The following is a 20,949-nucleotide window of genomic DNA, read 5'->3' as shown; positions in this document are numbered from 1 at the left end:
TAAAATCCCGTCGACTACGAGGTCATTAGTAACGGAGCACAAGCTAGAATTGAGGGAGAACAGAAGAGGAAAACGTTCGTGTCCTCTTCAAAGCAGCCATCCCAGTACTTGCCTTAAGCAATTTAGGGAAACAATGGAAAACCTAGATGGGGATGGACTGATTAGGATATGAACCACCATCCTCCCACGTGAGAGTCCCGTGTCTTACCATCACGCCACGCCGATGCTCGTTGCATTTTATTAATTCAAGGAAGTTTCATTACGGCGTCTACTATTGTGGAGCGAGGTTCGCTCTCTGCCATCCATCGCTCACATTGCGTTTTTGTTCATGTGGCAAAAATACTTTAAAAATGGATCTGTTGGGACGATGTACTTACAGAGACAAAATCTTTACCTTTTTTGTATCGATCTCGTACAAAATCGTAGAATATTCTTAAAATGCAACTTAACTCACTCTATGGCAGAATGAGACACTTGGACACAAGTTTACGTCGGTATAATCCGGGGGCATAAAACTAATGGATCAATACAGAAGTCTCTGCGTAGAGTACAATAGAGGGTATTTCGCAGTATTATTATTCATGATTTTTCTGATATATTCATAAATGTAAACTGAAAGATGTAAATGTGTGCCTCACCACCCTCCTTAATCTCCCTTCCCTCGTCCTTTACGTCATTAAGTGAAACGAAAGAAGGCAGCAGTATGTCTCGAACTGCGCAGTATGTGTGTTCCAGGAGTTTAAGTACTGCAACACTGCAAACTTCGAGGTACGAAGAACTGATGAGGCATTGTTTCCTAACCCATGAATCGGTCATGGATGTTTGTATGCTGGACTCTAGCTACCTGTTCAACTATCTTTTTACTGTCTGACTGAGATCTTCCGACGTTGATGATCAATATGGATAGTGGCCACGAAAGCCTTAATAATTCTGTAATATGGACAGTTTTCCTTCGATCTTCAACAACGCAATCGAGCTGGAAGATGGTTTTGGTACCAGTAAACTGTAATTTGTTCCTAGAGATAATGATCTTCTTTCGTCTTCTCCTCGACGACTTTAGATTCTACTTCTCGTAATAAGGCGTACACTTTTGTATTTATTGTTCTACCCACATAGGAGGCAATCAGTCTTTCTACATTTGGTTGTATTGAGCAGCTCTCTCTTACACTTTTCCCTTAGCAGCACATCTCATTGCTAGTATGCTCTACCCCAAAACTCTCAACGTTCTCCGGTGATACCGTATTTCGAGTTTGAGTCTCTGCTTGGCTTACAGCAGAATGAAAATTCGTTGGGTAGTTCCCAAAAAACTGTAAAATGAAGTAATTACATCTTTCTCACCTTTATACGCTCTAAGACAAAAGAATCGAGGCACCGCGCAGAAATTATCCAAATTGGAAGGGAACTGGTAGGTATGATGATCATATGCAGGCAAAAATTAATTACAATTTCAAAAACATGGATGATTTATTCAACAGAAAGAGGTTCACAAACTGAGAAAGTCAATAACTCGTTAGTCCAGCTCTGGCCCTTACGCAGGCAGTTATTCAGCTTGGAATTGATTGACAGAGTTGTCGGATGTCGTCCTAAGGCTTATCGCGCCATATTATTGCAAAGTGGCGCGTTAGATCGCCAAAATCCCGATCTGGTAGGAGAGCTCTGCCCATAATCCTCCACACGTTCTCAGCTGGGAAGAGATCCGGCGACGTTCTGGCCCAGGTATGGTTTGGAAATCATGAACACAAGCAACAGAAACGTTTTCCTTGTACGGGCGGGCATTATATTGCTGAAACGTAAACCCACGGTGGCTCGCCATGAAGGGCAACAAATCAGGGCGTATTGCTGTAAGGCTACCGTGGATTACAGCCAAAGGGACTCTGCTATGAAATGACAAACGCAGATCATTACACCTGGTTGTTGGGCCCTGTAGTAGGCGACAGTGAGGTTGGAATCCCACTGCTGTCTGGGGCGTCCTCAGACACGTCTTTGCTGGTCATCGGGTCTCAGTTCAAAGGGGGACTAATCACTGTAGACAATTCTGTTCCAGTTAGTGGGATTCCAGGCCGAATAGACTCTACACATCATCCTGAATAGTAGTTTGGTTGCCGCTTTACCCAATGATTTTAGAAATCCCAAAGGAATTTTGTATCTTCAGTCTTAAGGTATTTATGAACGCATTTATCTGACAGCAGTCCCAGATTTCTAGTGCTTTTTAGGCTCAGATTGACGTGATGTACGACAAACAATGGTCCCGTTCCAGCTGACGCTTGCATTGTGCAGTGGTGAGAGTGAATGAAAACTCGGCATTGTCAAGGTAGATAATGTACTGCCAAAAAGGAAATCACTAGGTCAAGTGTAGTGTAGTGTAGTGTAGGATGTGTCGCAACTTGTGGGTCGTGCCGCGCCTGTACGGGTCGCAGGCGGGCCAAGGCGAGGCTGCGACGCTCCAGTTGGCGTCGAGGCATCCACAGCGCCAGCTGGTGACGTCAGCGGCCGGCGAGGCGTGCGGGCCATGCTGCGGTGCCGGGCTGCGTCTGGTGAACGGCACGGTCGAGAGGCCGGAGCGCAACCTCCCTACCATCTGCTTCCTCAGTCCGAATCAATTAATTCGCACTTCCTCTAATGGCATTCGCGGTCAGCCGCACAACGCATATTAAGGAAAACCCAACGGCAAGTCTGACGTCATCAAAATTTCGAAACCGACTACCGCGAAGTTTACGTACTAACCTCGGCACCTGATTTTGCGTCCACGAATACGGTATTCATTTTATGTCCCAAGGTCGTCCGCTTCGGAAGTGCAGTCAACTGACAAGGGTCAGAGCTCCACACACACACATCACGGGTGTTCCCACTGTTCTGCTGTGCACTAGTAGCAGGTAGCGCGCCTGTTCAAAGTTAAGTCGTTGCTTTGCATTGGTCACAATCCATCGCCGTGCTCAACCTTGCCCCTCGAACAATAAAATTGCCACTGCCTCTATTGCGTCCCAGAATCTACATGTGATCAAGTAAATAATAATTCCATGTGCTCAACGGTCTAGTGCAAGTCTTGCAACTGGTCTCCACTTCGGCAACTTGTACTTGCGTGTCCCAAACGTAGCTCTCGAGGCAATTGAATCTCAATGTATACAAGTGTAATGTGCTGCGAATACATAGAAAGAAAGAAAGATCCTTTATCATTTAGCTACAATATAGCAGGTCAGCAACTGGAAGCAGTTAATACCTCAGCTGATTGACGAAAGAAGGAAGTGCAATAAAGTTCCGGGAAAGACATTCCCTTAGGAACGAAATAAGTAGCAAATGCAGGGCAGACATGGCAAAATAGCTTCAGAAAATATGTGAAGAAATCGAAAAAGAAATGATTGTCGGGTGGAGTGATTCAGCATTTAGAAAAGTCAGAACAACCTCTCAACCTATACTAATTGTCCTGCCGGTAGAAGGCGATATCCAAGGGGTTGTGGAGTGGACACACAGATTTCTGCGCCGTAACATCGACTTTTGATACTGGAACCGCCATTTCTCCTTTCTGTATCTCCTCGCTTCTCCTCACGAAGCTCCCTGTTTCCGTCTTGTCAGTAGGCCTATTGTTAATTCCTTGTTGGTATCGGGTGTCTAACCAAGGTCCTCCGTATGACAGTCACATAAACTGACCCCTTGGCGAAGAATTTGGTTCCGGTTATACTCACATAATATTTTATTTTATTATGTCGTAAAAAACGTTTTTGGCTGTCACCTTATTTTAGTTTTATTTAATGCATGACCTGGTTAAGGATCTTAGGATTCCATTATCAAATGCATGAAAACTCCATGTTCTATGCCCGAGGAGATACAAATGCTACATCATCTCTACTCTTTACAGATCTATGAAAAAACCAAGCTAGATGGTGGAGTGGTCAGCACACTGGACTTTCATACGGGTGGACGACGTTTCGAACCCTCGTCTGGCCACCCAGATTTAAGTTTTCCTTGATTTCCCTAAACAGCTCAAGGCAAATACCCGCATGGTTGCTTTGAAATGACACGGCCGATTTCCTTCCCAATCCTTGAAACAATCCGAGCTTGTGCTCCGTCTCTAACGACCTCGATGTCAGTGAGACGTTCAACCCACTCTTCCTTCTTTCCCTACGAAAAATTAGGATTTGTGATATTCAGTCATTACCAAATGAAACAACTAGGAATTATATAGCAAAAGCAGTCTTGCTGTTGACAAATATTTTTTTCACAGTAGTTCACAATGAGGTGATTGTTTTAGATGCATATTTTTATAAGTGCAGTAAAAAATTAATTGAACTTAATTCGCAAAATTGATTTGATAGCGATGTCAGCCTTGCTTCGACCTGTGTAAGATGGATAATTCATTCTATCTACTGCCGCGCGGGATTAGCCGAGAGGTCTTGGGCGCTGCAGTCATGGACTGTGAGGCTGGTCCCGGCGGAGGTTCGAGTCCTCCCTCGGGCATGGGTGTGCGTGTTTGTCCTTAGGATAATTTAGGTTAAGTAGTGTGTAAGCTTAGGGACTGATGACCTTAGCAGTTAAGTCCCATAAGATTTCACACGCGTTTGAACGTTTTTTGATTCCATCTACTACCGGTACGCTATTGATTTGAGGCCTGTCACTATACCTCGATCAATGTAACACAGTGATTGACAGTCGCGAATGGGAGGAGGCATTGTCTGTTGACATTTGTGCGCGCAAAGCATGGCTGCTGCAGTAACAGCTGGACGGAGGAGGAGATTAGTGTTTAACGTCCCGTCGACAGCGAGGTCATTAGAGACGGAGCACAACCTCGGATTAGGGAAGGATAGGGGAGGAATCGGCCATGCCTTACTGAAGCAGGTGGATGTTTCCGTTCTGAATACATTAAAGCGCTTCTCGTTGATGTGCAGTACTGTGTTTCTTTGTGCGGATGTCAATAGTCTTCCCATTTTTCTGCTCGCTTCTACTAGTTTAGGGCATTTTGTCGTGTAAAATAATCACGCCGCCCGGAGAACCAATGCGAACAACGAAAACTAAATACAATTGTCAACGTTACGAGCCGCAAGCAGCGTCTGCAGCAACTGGCAACTGAAGCAGCAGAGCGATATGACAACGGTGAACAGAACTGAAGGCGTGATCACTCGTTCCAGATTGGTTGTCGCTATGATTGTTGTATTTTAAACAACCAGCTGCCAGTAATTTTGGTATCGTGATATAGGTTTTGTGTGTGCGCGCTCACAATATATCCTGATCCGATCACTGGACCGATCATTTTACACCGCTGCCAATCTCCTTTCCAAAGACGCCTTGAAGCTCTTTCGAAAAACCAGACGAGAAACACCTCAAGATAACAGTTAAGAATCATTGGAGGCGAAAAATCACGAAAAACACACAGTCCAGTCACGTCAGTGTGACCACCGTCTACGTTCGATGTCAAAGTACCATAACCAACACGACGGTAGGTGGCAGCACTAGCAGAGGGGGGTATTTTAAGCTTGTCGTGGAGACGTTGTGATCAGTGCAGTCGTTGTCGTAATGTGCTAACAGAGCGATTCCAAAACGGCAGGACACTGGCTTTTGGGGGAGAGGATGGAAGTACACTACTGGCCATTCAAATTGCTACACCACGAAGATGACGTGCTACAGACGCGAAATTTAACTGACAGGAAGAAGATGCTGTTATATGCAAATGATTAGCTTTTCAGAACATTCACTCAAGGTTGGCACCGGTGGCGACACCTACAACGTGCCACAAACAGTAGTTGACCGGCGTTGCCTGGTGAAACGTTGTTGTGATTCCTCGTGTAAGGAGGAGAAATGCGTACCATCACGTTTCCGACTTTGATAAGGTCGGATTGTAGCCTATCGCGATTGCGGTTTATCGTATCGCGACATTGCTGCTCGCGTTGGTCGAGATCGAATGACTGTTAGCAGTATATGGAATCGGCGGGTTCAGGAGGGTAATACGGAACGCCGTGCTGGATCCCAACGGCCTCGTATCACTAGCAGTCGAGATGACAGGCATCTTATCCGCATGGCTGTAACGGATCGTGCAGCCACGTCTCGATCCCAGAGTCAACAGATGGCGACGTTTGCAAGACAACCACCATCTGCACGAACAGTTCGACGACGTTTGCAGCACCATGGACTATCAGCTCGGTGATCATGGCTGCAGTTACCCTTGACGCTGCATGACAGACAGGAGCGCCTGTGATGGTGTACTTAACGACGAACCTGGGTACACGAATGGGAAAACGTCATTTTTTCAGATGAATCCAGGTTTTGTTTACAGCCTCATGATGGTCGCATCCGTGTTTGGCGACATCGCGGTGAACGCACATTGGAAGCGTGTATTCGTCATCGCCATACTGGCGTATCACCCGGCATGATGGTATGGGGTGCCATTGGTTACACGTCTCGGTCCCCTCTTGTTCGCACTGACGGCACTTTGAACAGTGGACGTTAGATTTCAGATGTGTTACGACCTGTGGCTCTACCCTTCATTCGATTCCTGCTAAACCATACAGTTCAGCAGTATAATGCCCGACCGCATGTTGCAGGTCCTGTACGGGCCCTCCTGGATGCAGAAAATGTTCCACTGCTACCCTGGCCAGCACATTCTCCAGATCTCTCACCAATTGAAAACGTCTGGTCAATGGTTTCCGAGCAACTGGCTCGTCACAATACGCCATTCACTACTCTTGATGAACTGTGGTATCGTGTTAAAGCTGCATGGGCAGCTGTACCTGTACACGCCATCCGAGCTCTGTTTGACTAAAAGCCCAGGCGTATAGGCCGTTATTACGGACAGAGATGGTTGTTCTGGGTACTGATTTCTCAGGATCTAAGCACCCAAATTGCGTGTAAATGTAATCACACGTCAGTTCTAGTATAATGTCTTTGTCCAATGAATACCTGTTTGTCATCTGCATTTCTTCTTGATGTAGCAATTTTAATGGCCAGTAGTGTACTTCCTAAAAAAAGTTTGTAAACCATTCTTGTGTCGCCGGGGTTAAAGTACATTGCGCATGGCAAATGGCGTTATCCAAAACCGACGCCGAGGCAACTGAGATACACCATAGGACATAGATGAAAGGGGTGAACAACAGCTGCGGAGGTGTATTCGGGTGAATAGGCGTGAAACTGTTGTGCAGCTATCCACCCAGATGAACCAAGGAGCTACCAATAGTGTCACCTCAAACGACCGTTCAGTGAAACTTGCTGAATACTGGTCTCCAAAGCAGGCGCCTGGTTCATGCACCCATGGTGACTGCTGTTCATCAGCGGCGGAGGCTGGAATTTGAACTCCAGTACCGCAACTGGACGTCCTCTTACTGGCGACAAGTGAATCACATTTTATGCTCCATTGGACAGATGGCCTTTGGCGTTTACAGCATGAAACGTCTGAAAGCAAAAGGGCCAGCCCAGAGAAGGAAGTGTTATAGTTTGGGTTATGGTAAAATGGCTCTAAGCACTATGAGACCTAACTTCTGAGGTAATCAGTGCTCTAGACTTAGAGCTACTTAAACCTAATTAACCTAAGGTCATCACACACATCCATGACCGAGGCAGGATTTGAACCTGCGATCGTAGCAGCCGCGTGGTTCCAGACTGAAGCGATTAGAACGGCTCGGTCACAGCGGCCGGTCGTGCATACTTCAAAGAGCACGCGAATGAGTTTACCGTATTCACCTGACCACCAAACGCCCAGGATTAAAACCCAATCGAGATTCTGTGGGACCATCTCGATCTGGACGTTGTCGTCATGAGCCTTCAAACGGGAAACCTAGCGCAGCTGCACATGGCTCTGGAGTCAGTATGGTTCCACAGCCCCTCTCGGTACCTTCCAGAACGTCATTGACACTCTTCCTGCACGTCTCGCAGAGGTCAGTGCTGTAGAAAGTCGTTATTCGGGCTTCTGTCACATTAATGTGAGTGGACAGTGTAGTTTCCACAAAGAACTGGCCGGGTCCATTCCTGGAACAAAAAATTTCTCCAGCCTGTTTTTAACTCTACAAGCTATCATGCTGCTGTCACCAAACCGTAACACTGGATCTGTCAGTATCGCAATTCTAGCCTTCTGATATCAGAGGTAGCAAAAGCTCCTTATCTTTTTCAGAAAGCTAGCTATACTCTACACTGAATGGTCTACCACCGAGATGTAGAGTCTCCAGCTCAGAGCAATTGCACAAAATTCTTACCCATCGGCGTTCTAGTGAATTGGCATTGTGATTGAAGATTACATTTTACATCTGAATGAGGTTTCAATTAAATTTGCCTCCTCTTCCGATAATTACGAACCTGAAAAGTAAGATGATTACGCACCAGAAAAGTAAAATTAGCTTAGTCATCAGAATATTAGAGGATTGTGTAATAATGTAGAAGAGTTTCCTGTCTGTTTAGAAAATTTTGAGCTCTGAAAAGATAAACATTCAGTGCCTGTCTGAGCACCACATAACCACAGGATCAGCTTATTCGTGTAGAAATGACATCGGAAAAGGAGTTGTTACATACGTTAATACAAAACCCAAGTTCAAAAACATTGAGTCAAGTAGATTTTGTAGTGATCAGCATATAGAAGTCTGTGCTTGTGAATTAATCGCGATAAATAGTTCACTTTTAATTGTAAATGTATATAGATCCTACTGGGAAATTTTGAGCTATTTAAGAGGAATCTGGATTCCTTACTGTGTTACTGTCGGACAGCGACAAGCAGTTAATAGTCTGTGGTGACTCCAACACAGATTTTTTAAAAGATTCTTATAGGAAAACTGATCTGGAAACCTTATTTGGACCCTATAATTTGGTCTCAGTAATTAACTTTCCAAAACGATTCGATTAAGACGGTACGGCCCTATTTAAAATTTTTCCCTTAACGAAGCACAAAGTAAGAAAATAAGTGTTTACCTAATAACAAATGCTCTTTCTTATCATGATGCACGGTTAGGATAAATAACATAGTCTTACAATATGGATACTACTCGGCGGAAATCACTTATAAAATTAATGAAATAATTAAATGTTTTTAAGAATAGTTTACAGAAGATGACATGAAAGGTAATTCATAATGAACCAAATGTTAACATAAAATTTAATCTATTCCATGACACATTCACATCATTATTTCAAAATAGCTTTCCAATTAAGCTAATCAGAAAGAACACTAAGCTGTGTAAAAAGGTATATTGTGAAAGGAAAAGGGAAATGTATCTTTTGGCTAGAACACGTACGGGTCCTGCAGTAATTGCACACTAAAAAAACTACTCATAATTACTAAAATAAACGTTATTAAAAATCAAAGTATATGAACATACTGTCAGAAATCAGTAGTTCCGACAACAGACTTAAGGCTACATGGAAAGTGGTGGAACGAGAGACAGGGCAACCAACCACAGAACAAAACTTCACTATTATTGAACTGAGTGGAAGGGCTATAAGTGATGAGCCACAGATAGCAAATGCATTTGATAATGATTTCTTAAATACAGTGGAAAGAATAGGGACAACAGCTCAAGAGGACTGTAGTATGCTGAAAATTTAACTTTCATGAAATTCAATTATATGAATGTATCACCAACTTCTCCTTCTGCAGCTAAGGAAACTATACATTCCCTCCTAAATTAAAGCTCATGTGGTTTTGATGGTGTTTCCAATACAGTACTAAAACTTCGTTATACAATAAACCCAGTCTTACCTGAAATGTGTAATGTATTACTGGCTCAAGGCGTTTTTTCAGAGAGACAGAAATACGCCGTTGTTAAATCACTCTGAAAGGTGATGAAAGAGGTATCAGTATCTACCGACCTGTTTCACTCTTGACAACATGCTCCATATTTTTTTAGATGATGGCGTATTCTAGAATAATATCTCACCTTAGCAACGATAGTATCCTTAGTAAATCACAATATGGGTTTCAGAATGTTTGCTCTCCTGATAATGCCATTTACACGTTCACTCACCAGATTTTACAAGCTTTAAATACCAAAATAGTGGCCGTCGGTATTTCCTGAGACCCCTCTAAAGCATTTGACTGTGCGATCACAGTATTCTATATAAACTGATGTTTCATGGGATTGATAGTATAGCCAACCAGTGGATCATGTCATATCCAACCAAAAGAACGTAGAAAGTTGTACTTAGTAATTCAAGCAGTATAATTCAGGGACTAATTCTGACTGGGGAGAAATCACGTAAGGGGTTCCTCAAGGTTCACACTTAGGTCCACTACTGTTCCTCACATACGTAAACGATCTTCTGTCTAGTATACAACAAGCAGAATTAGTTCTTTTTGGCGATGTCACTTATATTTGTAATCCATCCAAGCATATGTACAGAAACAGAAGGTATGGTAAACAAAGTTTTAAAAGTATCTTTCACTATTTTCTGTGAATGATCTCACCCTCAATTTTAAAAAGAACCATCATACTCAGTTCTGAACATCCAGAGGTACTACACCAATGATAAGTGTAAGACATGGTGAGGAAATAATGAATAGGGTGGAAACTTCAAAATTCTGAGTGATCCATTTTGATGAGAATTTAAATTGAAAAAAGAGCATTTTGTAACCTCTAAAACAACTTAGTTCAGCTACATTTGCACTTAGAATCATTGCAGATGTTGGAGAGAGACAAATTAGTAAGTTGACATATTTTCATTCAGTAATTTCGTATGTAACAATGTTCTGGAAGTCTTCATTGCTCAAAAACGTGCTGGAAGAATAACATGTAGTGCTCACCTGCGGTCATCTTGTAGACATCTGTTTAATGATTTGGGCATTCCGACTACTGCTGAATGGAATATTTATTCCTTCATTAAGTTTGTTGTGGATAATGCACCACAGTTGAAAAGAAACAATGATATACATAATTACAATACCAAAAGGAAAATGACATTCATTACTCCACATTAAGGTTGTCTTTAGCACAATAAGGGATGCACAACGCTGGAAGAAAAATTTTTGATCACTTACCCAGTGATATAAAATGTCTCATAGACAGCAAAGTAAAATTTGATAACAAACTAGAAAGTTTCTACTTGATAACTCCTCCTAACCAAGCGAGGTGGTGCAGTGGTAGCAAACTGGACTCGCATTCGGGAGGACGATGGTTCAGTCCCGCGTCCGGCCATCCTGATTTAGGTTTTCCGTGATTTCCCTACATCGCTCCAGGCAAATGCTGGGATGATTCCTTTCAAAGGGCACGGCCGACTTCCTTCCCTAATCCGATGAGACCGATGACCTCGCTGTCTGGTCTCTTTCCCCAAAACAAGCCAACCCCAACTCCTCCTATTCCGTAGAAGAATTTCTATTAATGTAATGTGTCAAAGATGGTGGATAGGAATTACAAACTCACATCTGTATATCTCTTTTTCTTTTTGCGAAGAAAAGAACAATCCTTAGACACGTTCAGAATGTAGCCGTATTTAGAAATTAATTTGCGATGTGAGTGTAAAATGACTCATTCCACATCATTACGATCTGTCGTGCTAAATGATCCATGGAACATGTAGCTGACTAGCTAACTAACTAACGAACTGGTAAGTACAACAGCCAGGAAGGCGTCTTGTTACTCCTATTATACATTATAAGGCTGAGAAAAATTTGTACTCACGTAATAGGAGACACTGTTGTTTAGTAAATCTTCCCAAAAACACAGATTCGCGCAGCACAGAGAAAATGCAGCTATTACGATGGAGTCGCCCTTTGGCTACGAAAGAACCACACTCACCTACTGTATAAATCTACCAATCACCTGCTGCTTGTTTCTACGACTGAAAAAGTCTTCCCTCGCATAATCCTTAGTGATTATGAGTTTAGTTATGTTTTGACGTCTGTTTGTTGCTTCGATCATATCCGGAACTCTTCGCCGATGTGGAGAGTACCTTTGTGCCTATAAACAGAATACATATTCTCTGTAAAAACATGGCTATATGATGGCCATTAGCAAATTGGATTATTTTAAAACTTTATCTACAACAACGTTTGATAAATACAACACAAAAACATAAATGATATCCGCTCAGAAAAATCTTCTACGCAGAGAAACTGTCCAGTACAGACGATTTCCATTTATTTTTAAAAATTTCTTTGGCTGCCAGCAACCTTAATTAATAACGGAAATGGTCAAATATTTCTATGGCTGCGTAACTGGCTCCTTTCCGTGCAAGTTTACAATTAAGCTAACGGAGGTGTTTTCGTTCCTACTGTTAAGTTTGTGAATGGTACCATTATTTTCAATTTAAACGTGACTCTTCAGCATAAAACTACAGACGATGGAAATATATCGTCAGGCTGTTGTTTGTAAGCCAAAATTTTTAAACAGTAGATCACGTGATGTTAGAAAATGGACACCACATGTTATCCATAAACCACATTCAATATATAATGAACTGAACTGCTACGTCGTAAAGAAAAATTAACTTGACCTTTGACTTTGACACAGATAAGACAGGAACTGCGTTGAATTTTTTTCTATATGCATAGATTTTAAAATTTTAGACCTGTCTAATATGAAAATCAGTGATGAATGTTTTCTTCGTAGCTTCTGTAAGAAGAGAATGAGTTAGGTATAGGATGAGTTGGCGGTCGAAGGTTTCCGTTTCTCCGGCTCTCAGAGAACGCCAGGCAAAGTCGGAGAAAACTGCAACAACTCGCGATGAAGACTCCGTCTCTCGTGACAGTTAAAGTACTCACAGTCGTTGTAAGATTTTCTGGAAACACTTCCAGAATGAGAACGTTGAACAACAGTGGCAGTGTGATATCTTCTTACTGACAAACTGGTCGCTTAGGGATCGTCTTTAACACACAAGCTGATGGCGAAATATTTCGCGTCGTTCGGACCGTGATAGTAGCAGAATCGTCCAATATCGTTAATTTGCGAAGAAATCACTATGCAATGGATTGCTAAACACACTAATCGTTTTATGAAGGTCCGGTGATCCAACATCGAATAAAAGTTCGTAGACGATATTTACCTTCTTTTTCATAAAATGATTTTTTTACTCTTGATAATTGCGATTACAAGTTGTATCTCCTCTGCTCTTTGCTCTTCAAATTACGTCTATATGTAAACTACTTATCTGAACCCCCCCCCCCCCCCGGCCCAAAAAAAAGCCCAATCGCCATTACTTATCTCCAAAATTACAAAAGGGTAGATGCTCTTTTTTCATACCAAAGAGCGTTGTCTCTATTACCGTAACGCTTCCTCGCTGGTACTCTCAGCCGGAAACGCACCTTCAGATAGAAAGAAAACGAAAATGTGGGACTGTTGTGCATACGCATATTCGTAATTAAAATATCGCATCACTCTACATAACAAATATGGCGGAATTAACATATGCATCACTATATACCACAGAACCGCCAGTTCACATTACGTAAGGGTATTGCAAGTGGACACCAGATATTATCCGTATAACATGTTTCGGTGTAATGACTATTTTGTGTTTGTGTGGAATTCCCTCAGAAATTTGAGTATAGCATGAACGAACTGAAGTATCCAAAGTGATGCTTTCATTACCAAAATAATATCTTTATTTGCCTAGATCGTGATTTAAGAAACTGTTATGCCCGATCTGATTGTGCTAGTAACAATATTTTATGATCTGCGCAGGATTTCTGAGTGTAACACGTTACACGTTACACAATCAAATACAGAGTGAGTTTTAACGATTCAGAACTTGCTTGCAAAACATGTGACGTGTTACACGCTGTAACACAGAAAATTCGCGAGCTGTACAAATAAAGGTTATATTGAAAACAAGATCGCTTTTTCACGATCATGTCAAGCCTCATAACAGCAAAATAAGCATTAAATGTGCAGCAAATGTTGCTGAACCCAAATGTTTGTGAAGAATTGTAATAGGTGTTCTACGGTTCAAGGTCTCGTCAAGAAGACCACCCAGGAATTTTGGACTATCAGTTTTACATATTTGCTTTCTAGTCTAGTAAATGACGGAAAATTAGGGATAAAATCGCGCAGTCGCAATTTTTTGTAAATTGGTAGAAGGGAAGTATCACGAGCAGCATACCAAAAATCTCCAGCGATGAGGTGTGATCGAGAGCGTATAAGCACGAAGCTCAGTGAAGTTGCTTTAGACAACAGAGCATGAAATGCTGGGGAGGTATAGTCTGTATGCAGAATGAAGAACGAGCAGCACCCGTGGTGGCGGAAGTTGCCTTTCCAGGAAGAACGCTACAGGTGCGGTACAGGATGACAAATAATGTGCAGAGATTTGCTTCTATTTCGTCCATATCCGCAAACTCTCCCTGTTTTTCATGTAGTGATAATGCACTTCTTGAAAACTACACACTCCCCCCGATGGGCATTTCTGAACACTGTGTTTTCAGTCAGTCGTAAGGCGCACTGCTGAGGGACGGTATCACTTTGGTCAGGTTGCCTTCCATTAGGAACGTGGGTGCACTCAGTGACTATGATATGATTTGCAAATGATGGAGCGCAGCAAACAGTCGTTGTTTTTTGCAGGTTTTCTTTGCCAAATCTAGATCTCAGCTAGTGCCTAGCCATTATCAATGCACTATTTCATACTATTAATGCATGTCAGTTCCGTGTTGTTCGGGCGTCCGTAGCCGAAATCTAGATTTGCCAAATAAAACCTGCAAAAAAAGGATGACTGATTGCTGTGCTCCATCATTTGTAAATCGATATGACTTTATTAAGCACCCTTTAGTTGCTTCTTGCGACGTAGTAGGTTAGATAGTGGCGAATAGCATGCTTGAATGAGGGACGTGCATCATCACAATCCCTCGCCCTTCTACCCTCTCTCTCCCCCTCCAACCTGTTACACCCGCAGAACAACACTACTTATCCCTTACTTTGGCTGTGCTGCTCTTAGACGTGGTACACACATTTAATATTTGTTTGCAACCTTCACTTAGCAGAGAGCCTGCCGTGGTGGCCGAGCCGTTCTAGGCGCTACAGTCTGGAACTGCGCGACCGCTACCGTCGAAGGTTCGAATCCTACCTCGGGCGTGTGTGTGTGTGTGTGTGTGTGTGTGTGTGTGTGTGTGTGTGTGTGTGTGTGTGTGTGTATGTGTGTGCTGTCCTTCGGTTAGTTAGATTTAAGCAGTTCTAAGTCCTAGGGGACTGATGACCTCAGAATTAAGTCCCATAGTGCTCAGAGCCATTTTTTAACAGAAAAATTCATTTTATTAAAACACTATATTAATAATCTGAGACTTTTCCACCCCTGCAATACGGAAACTATTAGTCCTGAAGTGAGAAAAATAACTTTTTATATAAAATTTAATGTAGTTTAATTTTGTACTGAGACACATTTTCTGTAGATTCGATATTACAGTGCAATATCGTATTTATCCTCCGAAACCCGGCTACCGACTTTCAGTTAAAATGTGTCGCCTGTACAGATTTATACTTAATGTATATACGAGGACAGATTTTAGACGCGAGTAAGACTTAAAAAACGCGCGCGATAAGCGGGAAATCCAGCTTCGAATCCCGATGTCACAAATACTCATTGTCGTCATTCCATTATACAGCTGATGGTTTTCCTTATTCGTAGCTGCGAATACATTTCCTGTATTTGGGCTTGAAGCCACGCTTTTAGAGTTAATCAAGAAAAAATGAAAAAGTGCCCTTTAACCCTCAGCCCCACCCTCACAACACACTGTGCTGGAGTTTTACTATGTTTTTAATGATATTTCCTATCACTTTAAAAAAAATTGTGACTGCAGGATTTCCCCCCTATTCTACCATTTTTTATCTTCGTTGACTGGACTATTCCACGGTACGGTATTGTGGCTGGTGATGATGCAGCTAATCACACTGGCGTGTTGTCTTGGTTCCGCAGCGGGCTGCGCCGCCGCCAGCTACCTGTGCTGCCCCGGCGGCAGCGGCCTGCCCGGGGGTCGTATGTGCGACGACGGCTCGCCGCTCAACCTGGACAACTGCTCGACCGCCTACTTCCTGGACGCCGCTGCCGAGGCAGAGCCGCTTGCAGTCGGAGATGACGGACACCTTTTCTTCATCGCCTCCGGCATCAGGATCGACGAGCCCCCTGGCAAGTACGTCCTAAAGTAAAGTAGCCATAAATCCGAATATTGTTTTGAGCAGCACAGTGCTTTACCGGGCACGGTTGGAGCTGGTATGCCGTTGTCTTCCTCCAACCTTTAAACTGACTTGTACAGCCAGATTAGTGGGAACTACAGTTTAATGTTGATTTCAAACCACGGTGCACCTCAGTATTTTTCATGTCGGCAAACACTGACAGAGGTGAAAGAAGTGATGAGTGACAGATAAAGCTCTTAGGATTGGCTGGAATTTGTAGTCTGGCATTTTACCACTGAGCCACAGAGGCAAATGGCACGCCCATTCGGTTTTGCATTGACTGCGCTGGAAATTAACCAGTTTCTAAACTCGTATTTATCGTAAACCTCTCTTGCAGTGAACAGAGCGCTGATCATGGGAAAAGAATACGTTTAGAGAAAAAGACCCCTATTGCTGACTTCCTTCTGCTGCAAGGTACTGGAGCACATTCTAAGCTTAATCGTGGTATTTTACGACCTGTAGCCGTAAAGTTTCAAATATCACGTCGAAAAAATAAAGTTACGCAATAATTTTCTGTTTAATGTGTGAAAAACGCTGTCTACTTTATAGCCAGATAGAAAGTGGCCGCCTTTTAAGTTAGAATAAGGAACAGTGAGGCCAGCAATCAGCCAATCAGAATCAAGAGCGTAACGTAGGCATCCTCACTGGACATTTCCTTCTCCTCCTCATAGCGCTGCTGCACGGCTCTGCCTTCCGACAAGACATTAAGAACCTTTGCGTCAACGGATGTTGGAAACACCACCCCTCATGGGGAAATTACTCGCCCTGCAAGGCCGCCACGTTGGCTCTAGCCACAACCCATTTAGGAGTATTTGAGAAAGCCCGGTCTATCAGTTCCACGCTAAATACATTACTGGCCATTAAAATTACTACACCACGAAGATGACGTGCTACAGACGCAAAATTTAACCGACAGGAAGATGATGATGTGATAGGAAAATGATTAGCTTTTCAGAGCATTCACACAAGGTTGGCGACGGTGGCGACACCTACAACGTGCTGACATGAGGAAATTTTTCAACCGATTTCTCATACACAAACAGGAGTTGATCGGCGTTGCCTGGTGAAACGTTGTTGTGATGCCTCGTGTAAGGAGGAGAAATGCGTACCACCACGTTTCCGACTTTGATAAAGGTCAGATTGTAGCCTATCGCGATTGCAGTTTATCGTATCGCGACATTGCTGCTCGCGTTGGTCGAGATCGAATGACTGTTAGCAGAATATGGAATCGGTGGGTTCAGGAGGGTAATACGGAACGCCGTGCTGGATCCTAACGGCCTCGTATCACTAGCAGTCGAGGTGACAGGCATCTTAACCGCATGGCTGTAACGGATCGTGCAGCCATGTCTCGATCCCAGAGTCAACAATGGGGAGGTTTGCAAGACGACAACCATCTGCACGAACAGTTCGACGTCGTTTGCAGCAGCATGGAATATCAGCTCGGAGACCATGGCTGCAGTTACCCTTGACGCTGCATGACAGACAGGAGCGCCTGCGATGGTGTACTCACTCGACGACTCTGGGTGCAAGAATGGTGAAACGTCATTTTTTTCGGATGATTCCAGGTTCTGTTTACAGCCTCATGATGGTCACATCCGTGTTTGGCGACATCGCGCTGAACGCACATTGGAAGCGTGTCTAGCATGCTAGACGAGCAATGGCAGTGCTCGTTATACACATCTGCTCTGCGTATAAGCTGAATGATCACAACATTTAGTCACTGTACTGCAATAGAGCACCGTAAGAGTAAGCGAAACAAATAGTTTTTTTTTTATATAGGGTCACCTAACCACGATCAGTTAAACGACAGTAGATTGGTTGTGAGAGTAAAATAAAGTGTGTGTCCAATAAGTCATTTATTCTTCTAATAATTTCCGGGTATGTAGCCGGATCCCGTCGACATTCTGCCACGATATTTCGGCCCAGAGACGTCCGGCCATCATCAGGTGAGTACACAACTACTGAAGAGCCCAGGTGCAGTCGCGGTATTTATACCGATTCTCGCGCACGTGTTGACATGCGCGGCATAGCCGTGCGCGAGAATCGGTATAAATACCGCGACTGCACCTGGGCTCTTCAGTAGTTGTGTACTCACCTGATGATGGCCGGACGTCTCTGGGCCGAAATATCGTGGCAGAATGTCGACGGGATCCGGCTGCATACCCGGAAATTATTAGAAGAACAAATACGCCGGGAAATTTTCAGAAGTCACAAGTCATTTATTTACTCTAAGATCACGGCACAAACCACATTAAAATGACAGAGAATAAGCTTCCAACGTAATGAACATAAAGTCTCGTAAACTGAGAAATGGCTACAACACAACGAGCTCAACAAATTCTGCTAAAATATTGAACTATAAATCTCTTTAGAAGCTAAATTTAATCAAAAACGTCCCGCTAAGGCTGTGGGGAGGTAATTCATTTACGTGGAAGACGGCTTGGAAAACGCCACAAGCTTTCCTAATGAGTGCAGCTCGCAAATGCGAATTAAACGCAAGTCAAAGAGAGACGAAACAAAACAATTAATGAGAACAACACAAGCTGCGTAGCGAATCCTGCAAATTGTGAGCTGCTCAGAAAATGGGCACCACTAATGCAACACTTACTCCGAGCTTAGCAAACGTGCGCCAAACCGTGCCGAACGCCACCAGATCAAGGTCGCCCTAGTCGGCGTCGGCAATCGTACACCCCCACGCGGCGTCAGAACCGGAAGTCTCTCTCCCTCCGCGGCAGGGAAATTATTCTTCTCAAAACCTAGGTTCCCACGTTTTAGGAAACTCTGTGTGGAAGGAATGTCTCAATGCTGCTGCCAACGCGACCACCAAAACGTTGCATTATTTACATGAATACAGGGGAAACCTGCGACTTACGGAACGCACCTTAATATCCGAAGAAGAAGGTATCGGCTGCTATCCGTGCTCGACTTATTGGATTATCCCTACGCGCTTACGCACAGTGGGGGTTAAGATGCATTTGATTGGATAACAAAGAGTGTAAGGCTCCGAATTTTCTCACGGTGACAGAGCAGAGACGCAGCGGCACGTTCTTAGATCTACATAGAGGGGAGGTGAATTCGTCACGCTCGATGATACGCTAAGCACATGCAGTGACTAAGCGGCAGTCTGCATTCAAAGGAGAAAATGGCTCTGAGCACTATGGGACTCAACTGCTGTGGTCATCAGTCCCCTAGAACTTAGAACTACTTACACCTAACTAACCTAAGGACATCCCACACATCCATGCCCAAGGCAGGATTCGAACCTTCGACCGTAGCAGTCGCACGGTTCCGGACTGCGCTCCAAGAACCGCGAGACCACCTTACGAGATCACTGACGAGAGTGTGATGGGGAGCTCACTTTATACCGCGCATCGATAAATTCCCTTATAGATAACAGATACATGGTCTACTACAACACTGATAAAAAATATCTAGCACTTCTCGACAAATTTCAGCAGAAAAGCTTAAGCATCTGCCTCTGAGCTATGCTCTCTTTCCCCCACTACGCCCTTCTCATCAAAGCCACAGAAATGCCTTAAATATTCGCCGAAAAATACCTTGCGTCCGTAATATTGTACCAAGAATGACGGGTACTAACCGTCGGCGCATTAAAAAAGCCCCTCTCTCAAATCCATAATTATAGAAATACGAGGAAAATACAGCTTCATAAACTCAAAATAAAATACACCGAAGTGACTAAATTCGATACTTCCAGTGTTCCTACATGAGTATCACAGTATCTATCAAAATACCCCTCATAGTTTATCGTACCACGAAAAAGGTGGCAGGTTATTCTCAAATATATACTGATCGATCAAAAATGAATACGGAAAATAAGATGGGAAGAGCTTTGTTCTGTCCACTAACTATGGAAATAAGCAAGTTTAAACTACCAGAAAAAGGTTCCATATTTCTAACTGAAACAATCGCTGTTATAAGAGCAATAAAATAAGCGAAATCTCCAAAGTAATAATAATCACTGGCTCAGAATGTGTTCTGAAGTCAATCAGTGACATAAATTATAACAAAAGAACTAGTAAATACATCCTGGAATTAAATCACTGTCATCCAGAAAAGAATACTGATCACATTATAGAATTCACATGGATTAAATCTCATTCAACAAAAGCCAATCACCTAGCGAGAGATGTAATCAGCGGAAGGCACGTAAACATAAAACTACCATACATAGATTGCTTCCTGAAAATAAAACAACAAGCGTTTCTCTCGTGGCAGGAAGAATGGAACGAAAGTCAATAAACAAAGAGTTGTTTATACTAAGACTTCCATGGTTTGCAGCCGGCCGCGGTGGTCTCGCGGTTCTAGGCGCGCAGTCCGGAACCGTTCGACTGCTACGGTCGCAGGTTCGAATCCTGCCTCGGGCATGGATGTGTGTGATGTCTTTAGGTTAGTTAGGTTTAAGTAGTTCTAAGTTCTAGGGGACAGATGACCACAGCAGTTGAGTCCCATAGTGCTCAGAGCCTTTTGAACCATTTTTTTCCATGGTTTGCAGAATCCATAAGATCAAGGTATAAACAGCGACACTTGAGAGAATGCGTCACAATTTCTGATTTTTCCCCGCCTACTTAAATAAAACCGACGTATTGGAAACATCCTACTATCAATGTAATGACGTAACAATTTATGATGGAAATCACATCTTGCTGTGCAAACGCAGTGTGAAAAACGGAATCAATTTTGTAAAGGAGATATCAAGACTAGAATCACTGCCTGCCTCTTGGCACTACCCTGGTTCTTTGGAGACACAACCAAAAGTGCATTTGATGTACACAGGTTCATACTGTAAGAAGAATAAAAATCTAAAATAAACGATGGACGTTGAAAGCAAATAGAACTCTGAACTAAATGTTTTAGAACAAACAAATGGTTAGTG

The 20,949-nt window shown here is 43.2% G+C and overlaps 1 protein-coding gene across 1 annotated transcript in view; it reads left to right on the top strand.

The window, feature by feature from the left end:
• Positions 1 to 20,949, top strand: part of LOC126361021 (G-protein coupled receptor Mth2-like) — a 245,668-nt gene that overhangs the window by 134,457 nt on the left and 90,262 nt on the right. The window contains exon 2 of the mRNA XM_050007759.1: positions 15,799 to 16,012. Within this exon, the coding sequence (XP_049863716.1) occupies positions 15,799 to 16,012 (214 nt within the window). The remainder of the gene's footprint in view (positions 1 to 15,798; positions 16,013 to 20,949) is intronic.

This window comes from Schistocerca gregaria, chromosome 1 (genome assembly GCF_023897955.1).
Source record: "Schistocerca gregaria isolate iqSchGreg1 chromosome 1, iqSchGreg1.2, whole genome shotgun sequence".
Lineage (NCBI taxonomy): Eukaryota > Metazoa > Arthropoda > Insecta > Orthoptera > Acrididae > Schistocerca > Schistocerca gregaria.
The sequence above is the reverse complement of the archived record's forward strand: the minus strand, read 5'-3'. Positions and strand labels throughout refer to the sequence as shown.